This window comes from Branchiostoma floridae, chromosome 8 (genome assembly GCF_000003815.2).
Source record: "Branchiostoma floridae strain S238N-H82 chromosome 8, Bfl_VNyyK, whole genome shotgun sequence".
NCBI lineage: Eukaryota > Metazoa > Chordata > Leptocardii > Amphioxiformes > Branchiostomatidae > Branchiostoma > Branchiostoma floridae.
In genome coordinates this window covers 15,812,748-15,833,588 of record NC_049986.1, presented here as the reverse complement: position 1 = coordinate 15,833,588, position 20,841 = coordinate 15,812,748, and the positions used below count along the sequence as shown (strand labels likewise).

The window sequence follows — 20,841 nt, the reverse complement described above, 5'->3', positions numbered from 1 at the left end:
TAGACCCATTGAAAACCTCCTTGGTAGACCTGAATGTAATGCTGTACTGTTGAAACAGAGCCCTTATCCAGTTGTTTTTGTAATATATTCTTTACCTTGATCATGTCTAAACTTCAAAAACATGAGAGTTGTAATGATAAGGAACACGTACATGTAGACACAGGACAAGAGGAACTAGTAGACTCAAATATACATGATATAATGCTGTAAGAAACATCTGACTCTGTTGAAACAGAGCACTTATCCAAATGTTTGTGTAATATGTTCTGTACCTTAATGGCTAAACTTCAATGACATAAAGTTTGCAATTTTAATAATAATCACAAACACGTACCTTCCAGTTTCATCCCAACTTGCAGACACTTCTGGAAGCGGCAGTAGGGGCAGCGTTTCCTCTGCGTCTTGTCGATGACGCAGTTCTGGTTCTCGATGCAGGTGTACTGCTTGTTGTTCTGCACCGTGCGCTTGAAGAAGCCCTTGCAGCTCTCGCAGGTGAGGAGGCCGTAGTGGTAACCGGACACCTTGTCCCCGCACACGGGGCACGCCTCTTCCAGGTCCTTCGGTTCTTCTTCATACTGATAGTCTGACATCATCTTCACACCTGGAGAGACACAAGATAAGATCGCCGTTAGGACAAAAGGTGGAGGTGAAGGTAGTCACTGTAAGGGCTGTATTGTTACTGTAAATGCAAAAACTTTCGTGGTTTTCACGGTGGCCGCTTCACCGAGAACTTAAAACCACCACAAGCATTTTTCCATGGTAGTAAGAGACTACAGTGCATGGTGCTACCGCGAACTTAAAACCAACGCGAAAAGTTTTTTACTGCAAAATTAAATCCGTGCGAATGTAAATAAATTTTACAGTATCTACTGTGTCTAGGTCTAGGGCAGGCGGAGCCCATCCCTCTCCTTCCACAGCCTTTTACCTCCCCAACCAAAGTCAGGTACCCATTTTTACACCTGTGTGGAGTGAGGCAAGTCGTGTCAAGTGAAGGACACAGGGTCTAGCTAGGATTGCCAGGAATCAAACCCCTGACCCCTCGATCTAGTGTCCACTAACATAGCCACTCAGTCATCCAATGCAACACTTAGGGTATGATGTAAAAAAAACGTTACTTATCCACTCTGTATGCTTTTCATCTGCCCTTTACTCAGAATAACGCATGTGTGTATAGAATATAGGTGTGTGAAACTATTGTGAGAATGTTGCTTAATACTCTCACACGGCCTTCTTATTGCCACAATGTAATATGGCAGTAATCATTATGAACAACTCATCAGTGGACATTTCAAATGTGCATTGAGTGTTACTAAGTAATTATTTGCCATGACATATCAGTCTCAAATAAGTAAGGCTCTAGTTGATTTTCCTTGCGCCATGCGGGACAGAAAGGAAATCTGACAAAAATAGAAAGCCAGACAAAAATGCTTTAAGAGGCGTCAAAAACACCTGGAGCCAAATCTCTGTTAAATAGTTGCATTAAGGACCCAAGACTGTTTTCTCAAAGTTGATTTTAAACTTTGAAGTGTGAGGAAAGATATCACAATTCGTCACACCAGTCTCAACACTTCCATCTTAACTTATCACTTTTGCTCTGCGTTTTGTCACAGAGAACATACTGTAAAACAGAGACTGCTGTTTCTCATGCCTTATCTACAAATGTCACCGCAGCAATTGACTATCATCAATTAGGCCTTTATGCCCATGGTTACATCAATGGGCAGGTGCTAAGTGCTATCCACTCATGCTGAGGTAAGTACAGAATATGTCCTGATTCTAATTCAGCCCTTATATATACTTATATTAAAGGTAAGTACATGATATGTCCTGATTCTAGTTCAGCTCTTATATCTACTAAAGGTTATTCATATGCACACGTAAGTATGTACAAAGTCTGAATTCTCGTTATTTGCATTAAAATGTCAAACTTTCATAAGTAATAAGTTCAGAAATATAGTCAAATTCATTATATGGCCTTATATTTTCTGTAGGAAGGACGAAAAACTTTTAAGAATGGAGTACGCCAAGTCTTACAGATTGCATAGCACATTTTATACATAAATCATTTTTTGCGCTTTTTGTGTTTCAGTCATTTTTCATTTGCATTTTTCATGTTTTTTACAAGTATGAAATCAATGTAATCGCAAATACAAGTTAGGTCGCAGCGCAAGTAGATCTACGTATAAAGATAGTATCCAACGGGGCACTATTTAGCCCTTTGGATATTGTCTTTGCTCCCGATCGATCTACTTGGAGATAACTGCGGACTGTGTTTGACCTTTGACATCATCATCATTACGTACGTGTTGTTTTCACCAAGCAGGGCTCGCTTATGACGTATGAGATCCCGTGTTTTACGCCGGCACTCCGCTATTGTATGATAAGGTTGCAAGGTTCTATGTTTGCTTAGCAGGCAAACAAAAACAGCTACATGTAGTACGTACGTCCTGTCCTATCTTCAGACGAGTAGAAGAACAAAGAGAGTACGGTTACTGTAACCTACTTAGCACGAAGGAAAGTAGGTTTGTATTAAAGGGAAGTAATTATACCTATACAGGTCCTTTCACACTTTTTGTAAAGTTTGCGGCCGAAAAAGTTTGTATTTTTTTGTTCGCTTTGGTTGAAATTAAAACAACTTCTTTCCCGCTCTATCTAAGCCTTAAAAATGTCAATACACAGCTCAAACGGACTTGAACATACGCACAACGGCACGAGTAAACGGGGCCTACCGAAGCACGATGGACTAGAGCAGTGGTTGTCAATAACAGGAAGCGCGGTGCTGCAGAAGTATGACGCCACTGTTGAACAATACATGTTACACACACACCAGCCGTCACCTTTTCCAGATATGATTCATACTACACAAACACACGACGCTTGTTTGTTTTTTGCGGCTCTTGGCATCTCCGACGTATTAGATTTGTCGTTAAGTATTGTGAGACAAAATATTATGTTTTTTTTTTTCAATGATATCGACTCTTGTGGGCTTCTGAGTCGCGCTTGCAGGGTTCTTAAGGTTGTGAGACGCTGCATGGTTTCTGCCTTACCTCAAATTTCCCAGCCATTCGAGCTATTTAGTAGGGACGAAACGTCACTTATCGATAGTGAGTTGTACATACGTTTCTATCTGCCCTGTGCTACTACTCCGTACATAAATCTAACTCATCGCCGGTAGGGGAAAAGGGGGAGACCTCTGGCAGCTAGCCAAAAAGCGAGCATGACCAGTGTGGACTGCCTTGTTTTGGTACAAGCCGGGCAATAAGACACCAAGGGTTTTGTCAATATATCCCCGGGCGCACTCCGAGAAAGCCATGTAGTAAACCGGAATCCTGCACTTGAACATGTTTAAACTACAACTATAAAATCAACGACGATCAAGAGGCTTGTTTTCATGCCGTAACAGAACAACCTTACAACATTTTCTACACAGTTCACAAAGCCCAGTCGCGGTGGTGTCAAGTATAAATACTCCTACAACTGTCGTGTCCCTTCTACTAGTTCAACATCGTCAATATCGTTTTGGAAACAAGCAATATCATCATGTTACAATACTGACATCAATACGGTACTGAATTTCGCTTGCACATAAATCATGATGTCTGCTCGCCATAACCCCTAGAGCACCCGATGTCGAGAGGTCTCACCCTACGTGTGCGACGTGCGATGCACAGTGAGACCAATGGAATCTTGGAGCCCCGCTTTTCCAGAGTCAATGTAAGGTCTTTCCCGTATCATGTGGAAACAATACGAGCGCCTACACGTTACCAGGTCGCGCCCTCGCATTCGTTACTTTAAAGAAACGTCGAAACAAACGTGACTGCAGAAGAATGGGCACGTTTTACAGTTGGGAAGAACCACTGTCGTAGTAAACAGGGCGTTTTGGTTGCTGACACGAAATATCCGGTTTCATACACAATATATTTTTAATGTAGGCTTGAAACGGGCCTCAACATCTGGACATACGTAATGATTTGGAATTGGAACATAACTATTACCACACAACTATCCCCTTTGTTCTGGCTATTGACAAATGATGGGTCAAACTCAAGACGACATCAGGTTTGGCTAAATGCTTGCGTACACAACAAAAGACATCGGTTAGCAAAAATACAAGACAGCTTGGCGCTGAGTGTTTGATCAGAAGCAACGAAAATGCTGCGGTAAGCAAGACTGCCCTTGGCTCCATCGTCAAAACGACACGGTATTTGAACGTGAAAATGATTACGACACTGTTGTGAAAGAAAACAAGATTACGTTCTTCTCAGTGAGCCGATTCAGAAGCCTGAGAAGGATGGAATTTTGACACAATAAACGAAGTTCAATACCTGTGGAATAATGCTCTTAATGAATACAAAGTGCGCTGCACACGCCGATCGTCCCACTGGCGCCAGAGTCCAGACAAAATGTTGCAACCTTGATTTGCAGTCGCTTCTTAAATACGCGTCGCCCATGCTCTTTCTCGTCGCAGCTACGGCACAGGAAGTCGGACTGACTAAATCCCAGATTTCCAGCGAGTTTAAGCTCAATCTACCTCGCCTACAAGTGTAAGAGTCGCCTTCCGTCCAACCACCTGTTTCACCGGCAACGTTACCACCCTGCGAGCTACCTGTCAAAGACTCAGCAAGCTTCCACATCCGATCGGGCGACATTAGCAAAGAGACGAACCCTTTAACAGAAAGCTCGCCGATACATCTTTGAAAACGTGAAGAGATCATATTAAGTGAACAAGCACCAGACTTCGCTTCCGTTTTTCGAGGATGTGGTTAAGGAGCAAGAATCCTTCGGGACTTTGGTCCTAAATCTAAGATGATGGGACTGCCCTGAAGAAGTAAGCATCAAATCTACGACGTCAGGCACAGTAAAGGGTAGAGTTTAATGTCATGTTTGTAGCGGATTATTGCGGCCGTTGCCGGCGCGTGCGTGCACTTCACTGGTGCTCATGTGTCGATCCTATAATACTGCAGATAACGCCAACACGCTTCCGGCCTGTGAGAGTCACGAGAGGTCAATACACGTGTATATAACCATTCCTGTAAACGTTATCTAAAAAAAAGAAAAAGAAACGTAAAGCAACGAAAATAATAGTCTAAAATTATTCTGATTCAATTACAATATATGTCTGTAGAAGATCTCAAGATAGAATAGTATTTCTTAGTCTTTCTTTTCCTTTCTTAATTTTTGGCGTCGACTGTGACCATGGATAGGCCAGCAAATATGTACACATACGCATTTTATATCACTTTTGAACGTGTATGTTAGAGACAACACTTGACACGGGCATTTACAATTTTACTAAAAAGCCTGTTAACATATAATACTGCAAGCAGATATCAAAGCTGCTTGGAGAGTGTTGTTTAGAATATCATTAGTCCATGACTTATTGATGTATCATTTTCCTTCATTCTTGCTATGTGACAGTGTGTTAATTTATTTTGCTGACGCAAAAGCATGCAGTACCACCCTGATTAGTATGTTGTTGATACACTTAATATTGCCCCGCCTAAAGCTTCTATACGTTTTTATGTACGGAATTGAGAAGAATTTTCTTAATTCGATACTGTACTCCAATATGATGCCATGTATTCTGAGGTTCTGTTTCAGCCGTGGTATGATATGTGTGTTCAACAACAGCTACCACCGTGCGCCCCCCGTACTTACAAAATACCTGGCGCTTCGCCAGCCTGTATTTGCATATCGCCTACGTACAACTCTGGCACGGGTTCAGCGGGGGTAGTGACTGATTTACCACGAAAGGATTGTTGTTATCGACTGAACAAACGCCTGGGTACACATTAATCCTCTCTGAGAATATCCACGCTCCAACTCGCGTTGTGTGGGACCGAGAAAACGTCGGTGCCGACCAACTTAGGTTTACAAACAACTTGCTATTAACAGAACGGGGCGATTGTTATACTATACTATAGTTCACTTCGGCAATCTTGTGTCTAGCGTCCTACTAACAGTGTCACGCCTCCACACTATTGTTCAACAGAAGACGACGTGGGTTTGTCTCATTACACACTCTTCTCCATACGCCAAAAATACGAAAATGGAAGATACACGGAGATGACCTAATTTGTTGAGCTGCCTGGATAATGATTTGCTAGACAGGAACACAGTGTAAAGTTATCTGGCACGGCAAAAACTGCGCGTATGACGCCGCAGGTAGTCGGTGGGGGTCGCGACACGTCCATAACCGCCCAGACGTCTGAGCCTAGTTTCCTGGGACACTTCTATTCAGGAGGTTGTTCCGCCCCAGTCAAACCACCATCTGTACACTTCTGCTAACGACAAGAACGCCTGTAGCGACCGGGCTACATTTCTGATACACACCCCCTCGTAAAATAAAAAGACGGCCATGTATTTGTGTTGAGCAATGAGCCACCAACAAAACAACCATTTGACTGAGAAGAGGTATAGTTGTAACCATGTACAACTCAGTTATTTACCGTAACAAATATAGAATTGCTGTACAGGCATGTCCTAGTGTTTAAATTTTGCAGTGCATTGTTGCTGAGAATGTCCGGATTGACGTATGGTAAGCAACGTTACGCTTCTAATTTTCTACAGAATAAGATGGACTTTCTCGTGACCAACTCTAAGATAAACTATTCAGTGGGTGTGGAATATTGAAACAACTTGCCCATGTGATTACATAGCACACTAACGTTTGTTTAAGAACCATTTTGCTGTGACTTGAAAAACAACAAAAACACCCTTAATTCGAAAAGAGCATTGAAAATGATCGGTCAGTGTGGACTTGCACTGACACCTAAAAATGTAACTACGGGATACAATTGAATTATACACGTGGCAAGTGCAACAACAACACAACTTGTTAGCTGTGAACAACATTTCCCATAAAGTGCAGTTGACAAAGTGTAAAGACAAGAGGCATTCTTGAACTATTTTTTGTCACTTGTTAAAAATGTATGCTGGGATTCAGTCCAAGTTTAATGCGCAGCAAAGCAAGACAGAGAAATTAAAGAAAGACAGAAAAAAAAACTTCCTAACCAACAACGACATACTGCTGTACAACCTGTTGTTTAAAGGAATAAAGAGTAACCAGAACTCACTCGAATCGCACTCGTAGTAAGACATTGGGCTGGTGGGGTAGGGCTGGAACCTGTAGGCGCACTCTCGACTGTAGGTTATGCTGGGTGCCATGACAGCGATTCAGCACATGTGTGGGGATGGCATACACGCGGTAGGAACGTGGACGGTCGATCTCTGGGGCCGGTCCAAGCGAGTCAGAGCGGGTACAACTTGGTCGCGATGCCACCGCAGTGTCAGTGTCACAGGTAGGTTCAGGAGCACGGAGTTGTCCGATCAAGTGAGTCCGGTTTAAACGACGCCGCAGCGAGATGCTTCTGCAGGTCGTGAGACGGTCAGGTAAAAACAAGCCCAGGTGTGCACCTCACAAGCACAGGTGGGATGATTCTCAGAGGGAGGCGTCGGCAAACGAACACGAGTAGTCTCACTGATAGCAGCACCGATGTGAACAGCGCGGAGACTCAGAGCAGTGTGATGAAATGAGGGCACGGGTCCGGTTATAAACAAACCGGCCGGGTTGTCCCATGTGTGAGGCCGCCCAGGATTTGCGCCTGCGCCGTGGCGCCGCCTGTACAGGTCTGCGTGCGGAGACTGAGCATCGCCGCCAACCCGCCCACAACCCCATTCTGGCCGGCCGTGACGTCACAGAACAACCCAGGCACGCTTCATGAACCGTTTCGGTCGCACAAAGAACTCACGTGTCGAGCTCATTGCGAACTCACGCCGGACTGGCCTGCTTTTCAGGACTACTCCCAGCCAGAGCGCTTATAATAAGTCTACAGTGCTCACGGCGAAGCGCCATTTCTCCAAACATCCTCAATCATTCAGTCAATGGCTTCATGCTCGCTTTCATAGATACCATAGAGCTACAACCGGACATGGCATGAAGAGATGTACTTGAAGTGCAAGGGGGATGTCATAGTCAAACCGACCGTTGTTCATGGATGGAACACCCCGATCGTCATTGACGGCGCCATGGCGGTAATAAGAGCCAAAGATTATAACGTTAACGATAAAATGTCAGATCACTGCGCGGTTCTTAATGTGCTTATAGACAAGCTGTCCTGACCCACTTTCGTGGACCTGGCGGAGGCATTGACCTGAGAGGCTTTAAGTCTTTTTAAGGAGGGGGGGGGGGGGGGGGGCAAGCCCCTGTCCAGAGTTTGTCCCTGCTTTCAGGAGTGTCCGTTACCTCCTTAAAAAAGATGATTGAATAGAGAGTGTTTATTTAGTGCTGTGCTATTTCTTTGGGTTTTTTTCCATTCCGGATTGTGTAGTTGGTCTTTTCTGTTGTTGATCAACAGTCCCCAAACCTTGGCCCCACAAATAGGTAAATAAACCCCCGGGCACCAACAATAGCGGCACGTCCAAAGATGTGAGCATGTCCCGTGTCTCCTATGCCGCTGTCCTCATTTTTCCACCATCCGCCCTTGTCCCGGTATAACCCGACCTAAATATTTGGACCATACCACCTACACAATTAACTAGAACGTACTAGTATTACAAAGCAATTCACGACACCACAGGCGAAGCGATGCGACGTACGTCAATTCGTCCTTTCGACGACACGTCCTCACATTGATTCGTGTCCACTCTACATGAAGAGCATATCAATTCTTGTTAAAAATAGCCACGGCAGCGTTGCTTACAGTACCGCCCGAGTTATTTTAAGTTCACCTCCTAGCGACGTGTTACGCCATGACACCTGTTTTAACATGCATAATGTGTGTGCCACATGTTGAAAGTGCAATGTACATTGATTGGGCTGCTGATATAAATGCCAGGTTTGAATCATTTCGATTAAGGAATAAAACAACTCTAATCATGCAACGCAGTCTGTTCTACAATTAGACGATTTTTAGTGAAAAGGTACATCATAAGAGGGACGAGCGTCTGGCAACTTGAAAGAAAGCTGCATTATAAAGACCTATATCGCTGCATGGTGCACCTGCGTCATCCAAGAACTGCCGCCCAATTGCTGTCTTCCAAAGTACCCTGTACTTGCAAGGTTCCTGTCATTTTCTTTCATCACTCTTCAAATATATCGTCGTTCAGATATGATTCCAAAGAAACCTATTACGACGCTCTGCAATTGCAAGTTCTGAAAATTACAATTTTGGTGCTTAATTCTACAGCTGATTTGTTCTATGTCCTTCCCTGGTGGTTTTCTTACGCTGCTTCGATTAACGAGTCCGACTTAGAACTAGTTTTGGTGACACAGTGTGCTAAAACAACCACACGCTAGCTAGCTGCAAATCAACTGCACCGTCAGCCGACAAATAAATGTAGTGTGTACAAAGGGTTCACAAGTGCACCGATGTTACAAAAGCGTCATCTTGCGGCAGAAAATATATAACCCTTCACCATATCGTGTGAATACGTTGCCCTGCACATCTAGATATCTGAATTTGATTGATTTTGACTCTGGAACGGTTAAAACGCAAGGTTATGTTTTCGGATGCGTATTTCAGCGAGTGTGTGTGTGTGCGTGTGTGTGTGTGTGCGTGTGTGTGTGTGTGCGTGTGTGTGTGTGTGTGTGTGTGTGTGTGTGTGTGTGAGAGAGAGAGAGAGAGAAAGAGGATGCGAATGCCTGGGATCATTGTTTTGATGTTTGTTGTGTGGACAGGTCTTAATGAGGCCTCGAAATGACTAGATTTTTTGGCCCCTTAACGGCTTTTTGTCGTAATACAAACTTTCTACTTTGACATCTCCTTTCCTAAGCTATGGCCACCATTATTGGGGGAAAGATACATGTAACACTAGTGCACGGAAGGACGTGTTGGTTTGTTTGGGTATTTGAGAGATGGGTAGCCTATCATCCTCCCAAATACCCAAATAAATAAACCTTTGTATCCCGTTACCATGCTCGGCGCTAACGCAAAATAAATTAGAGACTGTTTTACAGAAGCATACAAGCTAGTAGAATGTTTTTTCTGTATCTCGGATTATTATGGCCGTCTTAGTCACCAATCTCCCTTTCACACGCGAAGGAATGCGTACATCAAGTCACTTTTACCTCACCCTCATGGTAATATATACTGTCTTTCACAGGATGGGGCTAGGATATAAGGTAGCAATGGATCTTCCATCTTTCGTCTATATGTGTGTGTCCTGGTGATATTTCATTCGGCAACCCGTGGGACACGCTGGTACATGTGCGTAATGGACACTTAAGTAGCTTAGATGGTGAGCTCTCTAGTACATGCAGTCATACAGTTTTTATCTTAGATCGTATCCCTAGTGCAGTCCTAATGCAACAACCTAGCATGATTCCACTGCGTCTCTGAGTCGTATAGGAGTAATAGGATGGGATGTGCTGTTGTGATTACGACCTCTAGTTTGAGATCATTACTAGTGCTAGAGCACCGGTAGTGCGGAGACCGACCCCCTGGACAGACCGAAGCTGCCTGTGCTCATCTCCAGGTCCTCTGCATTCAACCAATTCTCCAAGCAGAGGTTGGGTAGCGAAGCTCAAAGATAGTACAAGTCGAGATTTTTAAAAGCTCCAAGCAGATCCTACTGCAGCATAAGATAGTATCAAAAGCTGGCAGAGGAGTGAAGCCGACCTAGAAGTGTGTATGCTACCGGTGCCTTACCCCTTACTGTACTCATTTGCTGTACCGGCTGTACTCATTTGCCAGCTTTGATACCATTCTTATGGCACCTTAGGATCTGCTTGGATCGACAAATATGTCCGAAAAACTGAACATCGATTTGGACCACATCAAAGTCAAGTAACAGCTTCCTAAGATAGTCTGTTTGCAAGGATTCCGACCACTACTACTATCTTCACGCCCCAACCTCTGCTTGGAGAATACAATCAACCCTCCTGTGTGTGTATGTGTGGAGGAATGGTGGTCTATTAGACCCGTTTTTAATTGGGGTATAACAAAATTTAAAAAAGAAAGAAAACTAGACAAGAGGGACAAGAGGTTTTTTTCACTGTTTTCTTTTTTTTTCACATTTTTCACATTTCAAAGAACATACAAGAGAATGAAAGTGTGGAGGAATGGTGATCTATTAGGCCTCCGTGGGCTATGGCGTCCGGCAGCATGCCGTTCGTTAAAGTGAACGAGGCGTGTGGTATATCGTCAGCACGCGGAGGCTAATTACATCTTATGGGATTCGCCGGGGCTGGAGGATTCGTTCTGAGCATCCTACGGGAAACCTAAGCCCCCGGTTTCGCAGCAGAGTGCCTCAAATTGCAAGAGATATGAAATACTGCACGCCATCAGCTCAACGGCAACCTACAGAGGTGTCACAGTCTCCATGCAGCAAGGCGCCATTTTTCAATTTATCCAATTTATCTAGTAGCAGCTCAAAAGCTTGGGGTATCATGTAGCGATGGCATGCCATGGTTTCCAGCAATGCAGCATTTTCAATTCATGATGATATCTTCGAAATAGAGTCCAAAAGCTTGAGGACAAGAACCTGTAGAAGACGCCATGGTTTTCAACAATTCATCACTATGGGTTCATCATTTGCCGTTCCATTTCAACATCTGCAATAGCATAACGGTATACTCTTCTGCTGCCGTGCCATTCCTAGTAAATCGCATACACATAAAAAGCCATCAAGCTCGATAGATCTGTAGAAAACGCCATGGTCTACAACAATGGCTGTTTGGTTCATCATTTCCCACTCTATTTCAACATCTGCAGTGGCATGATAGCATACTCATCTGTTGCTGTATCATTCTTATCAAATCCCACATACAGACTATATAACAGCCCACAAGCTCGATAGACATGTAGAAAATGCCATGGCCTTCAACAATGGCCGTTTGGTTCATATTTTCCCACTCTATTTCAACATCTGCAATGGCATAATAGCATACTCTTCTGTCTTATCAAATCCTACATACAGACTATATAACAGCCCACAAGCTCGATCATGTAGAAAGTGCCATGGCCTTCAACAATGACCGTTTGGTTCGTCGTTTACAACTCTATTTCGACATTTGCCAGAGCAAAACAGCATACTCTTCTGTAGCTGTATCATTCTTGGTAAGTCACATACAGACGATATACTGTACTTAGCCAACAACCTCAATAAAAACATGTAGAGAAGATACTTTAATTGGTTTCCAGGAATCCACCATCATGACTATCAGGTTCCTCATTTTCCTCTCTATTTCAACATATTCAATGGCATATAATAGCATACTATTCTGGTGCTCTATCAGCAATGGTACATTCCTCATCGCCCTTCACGTGTCATTGCCTACGTGCCATGACACGCGAATTACCATGGATACTGCTCACGGCCACCTCGCCTCGTTGTATCATTCATTTAGTGCATACAACTAAATGTAGTATAAGCACAAATTGTGACGTGAGAACGATACATTTCTTGTCCTGCCGAACTGCCGTTGCTAACGCAGTAATCTATTTATCTAAAGAGTATGGAGTTTGGGTACTTTTGGAGCTTAGAGCATGGACATATATTAAATATAACATCATCTTTGTTTGGTGCTTCGTTTATATTGCTCCGTTAAAACTACAGCTCATGAGTTGTTTGCATATTGTGTTATAACTGCATATTGCGTTACATCCAAACAAAAGCAAAGACTACGTGAGAAAAATGTACCTCTTGTATAACTCTTGGCTTCATAACTGGAATGTCATACAAAATGTGAAAGTATAATTGAAAATACGAGAAAACACCCAACGCGTAAATGGTGAGTTCGTCATTTTATCTACCGTTTATTTTTGAAATTCGTTGAGCGCTCTACTAACTTATAGGTCTTAGCGAGGTTGCCAGCCTGTCGGAATGGGAGTTGTCACAAGACATCGTAAGTTGACCAACAAGTTAAACAAGTGGACGGATGCACGCAGTGTCGCCTGGAGGCAAGCACCCACTGGTTGTTTTTTCCACAGGGTTCAACCGCAGAATTACACCACCTTATGTAACGCAACAAAGCGGCTTATATCTTATGCAATTGTTCCACCAATTTTAGATCGGTTTATGGCCCAACGCTCACCACTTCTTTGTGTGTAAGGACGTATTGACCCCGGACTTAACGTGCAACGTGACCACAGCGAGTGACCAATTGTAACATTCCAGTGTAATTGTTGACGTACAATGACATGCGCTCGGGGCATGTCCACAACAGTAACAAACAACTCTTTAATCGTGTGAGAAAGACATTCACTGTGCGCAGCTACCAAAACAACCACAAAACTCAACACTTGGAGCGACTTGTGTTCACTTTCAGTCGTTACTACATGTTTGCTGGGTTGTTTGGACAAAATCCTATTGGAACATTCAATGTTGTGTATAATTGTAAACAGATGGACAGTCACATATGTTATGCTTCTGGCGTCAAAGGTCCCGGGCGATGTCCAATGCAAACTTCGCTTGCAAACGTCCGTTAAACAACCTGTGTCCACAGGCTATCCTAGGGAGGAGCCTCTGTATACAGCGTAGATGGTATTAATTCTTCTGTTGTAGAGATCAACATTCTGTTGTTGACTGTACGTTATACAACGATGTAAATATTCTCTACAGTTGTATGCAAAACACGCTTGCTTTTTTTTCGATATTTATGTTGCACGGAAAAATCCATATCCTTTGTATGCAGATAGATGCATCAAGGGTTCCATCGATCCGCATATTTACAGCAGACCAGAAAGCGAAAAGAAGTTGAACCAATACATACTTTTGTACATACGCCATTATAGATGTAGTAAGGTATCACATTCTGTATACTTCTGTATTTCTGTTTTATCACAATGACCTGTAATTTAGCTTATAAAGAGCATAAACATACAAAGGCCGGCCTTTCATACATTAATCTTCGTCAACTTTCGAGCAGAATTTTGTGTTACAGCTACTTACGATATATGCGAACAGTTGTGGGTTGTTTCCCGGGTTGTTCATACGTTGGGGTCAACGAGGCCGCGCATCGCAACGTGTCAACACCCGCCACACTGTCGGGATTGAAATTCCCGCAAGTTTAGACGATGTTTAGACAAGGCAAAGGATCCCATGAAATGTGCTCTGCTGCGTGTAGTATTTGCAGAAACTCGACACTGACCAGAAGTTTTCCTACCACGAAATGACGCTTGTTGTATCACGCAGCGTAGCTTCTGAAACCCAATGTGGGTATCATAGTGGCATCTTCGTGACAACGCCATCAAAAAACATATTCTCCAAAGTGTAAGGTTTATTTACGTTATAAAGTGATATTTCCACTGGCGCCGGATTCTCTATTCGCAGTGATGTGGACAACCTGAAACGCGTTATAATCGCTGATGTATGTGTATTGGATAGGCAAGCCGTACAGAGGTTCAAAACGTCGGTGTCACATTCAACTCCATCATTTGTTTCCAAACATTTTATTCTAAGAGGAAGTCGAAGGTCAACAGTATCTCAACTGTTTTATGTTGATAAATCGTCTTCCTAGCGCTTCATATTCGCCTTAGGTCAGTAAGACGTGAGTTCACATAGTTGTGTCCCTTTTTTGTACAGTGTCCATAAATATACTAACCTTAATCGACTGGCGACAAGTTTTTTACCGTAACCATCTTTGGTGATACTTTATATTTAATACATGTTCCATGCACGAGTCGCTTTCTATCATTGAACATTTAGGGAAAATGCTTGTCAAACAGGATTGTTAATAAATTGTGGTATTTTTTCAAACAAATTTCTCAATAAATTGATTATCTTAACGGAGAAATGTGCGTTTGGAGGTAGCATTTTTGATTATAGGCACATAAATGTATTTATTACAAAATTCAGCCTATAGGCTGTGATGTTTTACATGTCTTATGTATATAACAAGATACCTTGCTGCAAATGTGCAACCCGCATGTCAGAACTCTGGGATCACTCTCTCTAGCAGTCTCTGAAAGAAGAAATTGGCCAAATATACAGATAACTTGCCAGATGAGTTAGCCGGCCAGAGGAATACAGCTTGCTTAGGAGGGGGAAAAGTAACCTTCGCACAGAATTTTCTGCGGAATTTCACGACCTGAAGGAAGGCTTGGTAAAAACTACCCAAGAACACTATTAAATGTGTCCAACACATATGAAAAACCGAACGAAGCCCTTTCCCTTGACTTCGTAAACTTCCACGAATATATGTTTGAGCAGCGTTCTGGAATAAACAAGCAAGCAGCCCAGAACTAGTTCAAGGATGTTGCCTGTACACATCAAAACATGGCCGCTTTAGAGTGGCGTCAAACTAATGTCACCCGCTAGCACATAGTACTAGTATGTATCGCTTGTGTGAAGACAACTACACGCATTGACTTGACCTAGAGAACGGGACAATCCGTAGTTTTTCGCCCCAAACTGTTAGACATGTTCTACTTGTCCTAATGATAGTCAGGCTGCAACGGCGTGGAAACAGTCTTCTTTTCTAGAGCTAAGCTGATGGTAAACAACGATTCCAGTTCCGAACAGGTTGCTGCACGTCTGTGCTACGGACGCACCCAGAACACAAGCACGTTCATTTTCTTACTGTCCCCGCAGACACGATTAGATTACAAATGAGAATCTCCTCGATGCTAGCAAATCATATTTTGTGTCATAATTTCACTCTCCTACGGGTCACTACAGGGCGTGGCAAGACGGAAAATTTACGCCGCGTTCCCAGCGCAACTGCACCTTCAATGTGACCTACTTACAGGACGCGCTGCGCATCCAAATGGCGTCCTCTTATTGATCTCACTGCCATTACCTCTCGTCGTACGTGTAGTTGTGATAAAACACGATTACAACTAACGGATTATTTCCAGTAGAATATTCGTCTTTGGCAACCCGCGGACCAGACAATAAATAAGTTTCGAGGCTGCCAACATGCATATTTCAAGGTTACACCGTCCGTTTCCCACTCAAATTCAAACCTGCCCTCCTTGTTCGCACTCAAATTCTTTCAGAAAACAAAACAAGAGATCGGTTTACGTGACAGAGAATGTGGCAACAACAACATCGTCCTTACGTTAAAAAAAGACTCAAAAATGAATTCCGATTCCGTTGTGTCGTGTAGTTCGTTGGTAAACTTGTTTACGTATTTTAGAGCTAGAGCTAGGGTAGAATCCGTCAGGTAGCCCCTTTCCTAATGCTGTAATCACTGTTATAAGGTGTCATTGAACCAATGTCGTCATCTCTACAACCTGTTCTTTTTTTAGTCAAACTTGTAGGGATGCACTTGGCATTGTTCCAAGGGCCATACATAGCCGGTTGGGCCGTTTTTAGCACTAGTGCCGAAAGGCAACAAAAGGGTGCGAGGAATATACGATGTACAGGTGAAACTCTGACATTTACACATACATGAATGTGCCTAAAAGAGTATTGACCAGGGTTTTTTTGCCTCGGCGGTCGGGTCACACTGGCAAAAAATCTGATATAGCTTAGTATTCCATACATAGCGATTCGGCCATTTTAGCGCTAGTGCCGAAAGGCAACAAAAGGGTGCGAGGAATATACGATGTACAGGTGAAACTCTGACATGTACATGATGTGCTTAAAACAGTATTGACCAGGTGTTTTTTTTTTGCCTCGACGGTCGAGTCACACTGGCAAAAAATTCTTTTATAGCTTAGTATTCCTGGAGGTTGTCCTTATAACATATGAATGAATGCGAATGAACGGATGGAAGCCTTCATTGTACATTTTTGCCCAACTAGAAAGTTTAGTACGGGTCACAGCATTGACATATTTACAAACAAACACATGGTGATACGAGTATCGTAGTCTAGTAGATATGTTCGGCTTCTTCTCGCTTCTTGGTGAATGTGAAAATGGACGATTGTATGGGATTAGCTATGGTCCGTTCAGCAAAACACACGAGGAATGTCAATTTTAAGTGCTACTCGTAAATCTATTTTCTGCATGATGTAAATAAATAAGATATTTCTATCATTAACCAAGTATACCAGGACAATTTACGATGAAGTGCACTTTATTGTCTATCGTATTTGAGGTCAAAAATGGCAGATAATTTTATCTAGAGGAATTAATGCATATAGCTGGTGCCCAAGGCCTTTTGTTTAGAGTTGAATATGTTGAATCAACAACATCTAAGATACAGAAAATTGGATAACATATCGAACCCTGGAAGGTGCCTACATAATCAGTTACTGCGGCAGATCAGCAGCTCAATAAACAGATCGCTCCTCCAAGGGAATACATTTCTAGTCCGTTCAAAGGACAACGTTATGTAGGGCTATGTTATAAGGTCGGCTCCTTCTCTCCAGAGGGCTTGGATGCCTTCGATAAAACCGCTGACCTACATCTACTGCTGCCACATACACAAAGAGATCTAAGTAACCTAAATATGCTACTACAGTTTTGTTTTAGACAAAGCCTCTAGGTTTGAGGTTTATACTACATGGCATGGGATACAAAGAATATGATATTTTGGGACAGCATTAAATTGTCTAAGAGATCAGTTTGGACTGTTGTATGTAAACAGCAATTGTTGTAGTTTAAATATTTAATCATTTTGATGGACTTGATTTTGCGAGCGGTAGCTTTACCCGTCACTGCTGTGTAGTGATCCAATATTTCAACAGCTTTTCACCTCACAGTTGGGACGGCCATGACAGAAATATGCACGCCGTATTATTTGCGAAAATCGTGCCACATACGTTGATCGTAAATCTAGATATTGTTAAAAGACGACCTTAGCTGAAGCCGATACGTGTAGAAAAATATGGATATCTATGCAGCTGTTGTTGAATATGGCTAGTTTTGCTATCTCTCATATATCTTACAAGCAGTCAGCGAGAACGACGGATCGATGTACAATCATGTGTCTATCCAATCATTCTATATGATAACCTCAACCAAGTGATATTGGTGATTTTTTTCCTTTTTTTTTCAATAATTCTCGTTGACTAAGGATGGCGATTCGCAGTAAAAAAAATGGAAGTCACAAATGTGCACTTCCACGGTCAAAATATTATAAGTCATGTTCATACATGTAACTGGGGTACATATCTTATCTTTAGCAAAATCCTGAATTCATAACTGGAGTATATATCTCAGTTTCTTGGGAGGATAATGTATGAGTTTATTGCAAATTGCAGGTGACAAAAGAAAAAAGACAGACAAATAATAGTAAGACTAAAACAGTGTAGTAAGCGACTACTCTAGTCTAACTTAAAGATGTAACTTATTGACTTCTTTTTCTGAGACAATGGAAGACGAAAGATCCCACTTTTTTCTGTAATGTGTGGGTTTTGCGACGTTAAAATGAGAGTAGTTTTCTTTGGGAAATGTCGGCATCCCGTACAAAGCTATGACGCAGGCCTGGGATTTTGTCAGGTCGTTAAGCGGCTGTACGATTGCACAGGGTCAAAGTCCTCTACATACACATGTTACCAACTTAGTAACTAGAGCACAGTTCTGGGTTATTCACCCAACTCACGGCAGTGCTGGGCACAGATGTAGGACAGAAGGGAAGCAGACGTACATTACATACGCTATGTAGTTCGTTGTGTATTGGATTCTAGTTCTATGTATGTCCAATACATACATTTTTCTAATACTGATGAAAAACAGTGGAAGCTGTTTGAAGCGTCTGATAAATTATATGCTTATATTCAGCGGTAAAGACTGATCTTCCTACATATTTAAACATCCTGGATGACTAATCTTCACAAACGTATGTCCAGTATGATACACGTACACTTGTACCCACATTTAATCAACAATACTTAGTCAAAGAGCTCTACATATCAACGATTATATAATCCATCCATGTCATATGAGTTGTGTTTTTATCTAAACTCGTCGGTGTACGATTTAGATATGAAAATTCAACGTAGAGTACATTACATACGCTATGTCGTTCGTTGTGTCTTGGATTCTGGGTCTATGTATCTGTGTCTATATAGTCGGTATAACCGCAATAAGGAGTAACACACCAGCTGTCCAATATGATACGCGAACATTTGTGCACACATTTCATCAACATTGCTTGCTTATTCAATGATTTCTACATATCAAAGATTACATAATCCATGTAATATGAGTTATTTTTCTCATCTAAACTCGTCGGTGTACGGTTTAAATATGAAAATTCAACGCAGACATTGTTTCTCGGAACTGTACAGTTCCAAGGTCGCTGGGTTTGCCATATTCAATTTCTTGGAAGAAACACAATGTAGCGGATCCGATACAATTCAGACAAGATTAAGCTTTGGAAACCGATGAACAAACATGTACAATGTTATCATTTGAGTCTTAGCTGAACTTAGCAACATTGGTGCAGCTGAGCACGGTTGTCCAACTATATGAGATCATGCGTGCATACATGAAACATGGAGGACATAGTGACTTACAATAAAATTAAGAGTTAGGGTCGTTGTCAAACTACACCCCATGTCGTTTTTTTTTTTACTTCAGTGGTTTTGAGAAAATAACTACATTTTGAAAACCGGGGAATTTAGAGTATCAGCTTTTAAGATACAACAAGTTTACACTATCGGAAAAATATTATTTTTAAGATAACTTTACTGCATTTACAACTCATCTACTTATGTTTTGGTAAAATACTACAATTAAAAATATAACTAGCTATGAGCTGGAAATAAGCATTGATAGAATGTAACATATATTTTTTAATCCGTTTTGTAATAGTTATCCCTACATTTTGACTGCATGTTGGGCCATCTTGGCAACAACAACATTTTGATCTAAAAACATCTTTATGCATCTACCAACATTTCAATACATCTATCTGCATTGCAAGAGCAGCAATGGAAATATATAGTCAGTTCGCAAAGTGTACTAGATTTGGTAACATGCTTTTTGCACTCCAATTGCAGTGTTCTATATTTTCGTGGCATGCATGCTTTTTTAAAAATATTGAAAACTCATGTTGCCATATACAGCCGCAATGGTTATATTACACATTGCCTGTTTGTGTGCCTGTTTTCGGAAATATTGAAAGCTCAAGTTGCCATATGCAGCCGCAATGGATATGTTACATCTTGCACGTTTGTGTTTGATTTTATCAACGAACGTTTTAGATATGTGAAACATAACATTGTGATAGACGCAATGTTTATTACTGTTTCGATGTGCCGACATGCACGTACAGTATACGATCTGTGCCTTTAATGTGTTCGTCTTTATCGACTATACAATGAAATAACATGGGGGGCACTAGGCCAACATTGTGGCGTACACTGCGAGCTTTCGCTACACTTGATGAGGATTCAATATGGCGGGAGGGGGTGGGTGGACTGCTTAATGATACTGTCCCTAAAAATAGGTTACGTTTAAGGGTAATCTTTCACCTGTCCTGTAGTCTGTATCCAATATCTTAGAAAGGGAGGCTAGGATGGATGATAAATCAGAATGTACAGTGACAGCCAGTGTTAATATTTAACACATAGAAATTATAATGTTAAGGGCGTTTGGGGGAGTCCAAGCCGCTGCAATGTTTCTGTGTTGGAATTGAGGTTACATAAGCGGGGTGGCGTGCAGACGGAGCTTGGGACACTGCAGGGAGATACTATAACCACCACGGCCCGCGGATTATATAGGCAAAACACGTATCACGTATGCAGTAGGAATAGGTTGGTCCAAGTGCATGGCTATGACCGCGTACGTACATACGGCGATCCAAGATGGCGCGCCTGGGGTGGGCGTATTTTGGGATTGGGTGAACTTGGGGCGATATCTGGGGGTTGCAGGCCACTGGTACGTACGTCCACGGTCAGCTCAAGAGGTTCTAAAAAATTATGAGTCATCGTTTCAAAAGTTCACAACGTACTAATTGTAGCAACGTACACATGACCCATATCTACAGAGGGACAAAATACA

The 20,841-nt window shown here is 42.2% G+C and overlaps 1 protein-coding gene across 6 annotated transcripts in view; it reads right to left on the bottom strand.

Annotated features, from left to right (window-relative positions):
• Nucleotides 1–20,841, bottom strand: part of LOC118420765 (nuclear receptor subfamily 5 group A member 2-like) — a 101,197-nt gene that overhangs the window by 9,308 nt on the left and 71,048 nt on the right. For 4 of the 6 annotated variants that reach the window (XM_035827739.1, XM_035827740.1, XM_035827742.1 and 1 more), the window contains one exon: nt 335–601. In XM_035827739.1, the coding sequence (XP_035683632.1) occupies nt 335–601 (267 nt within the window). Of the gene's footprint in view, nt 1–334; nt 602–4,325; nt 4,498–7,076; nt 7,692–20,841 lie in introns of those variants that run through there. The other 2 variants (XM_035827743.1, XM_035827744.1) reach the window with 2 other exon arrangements.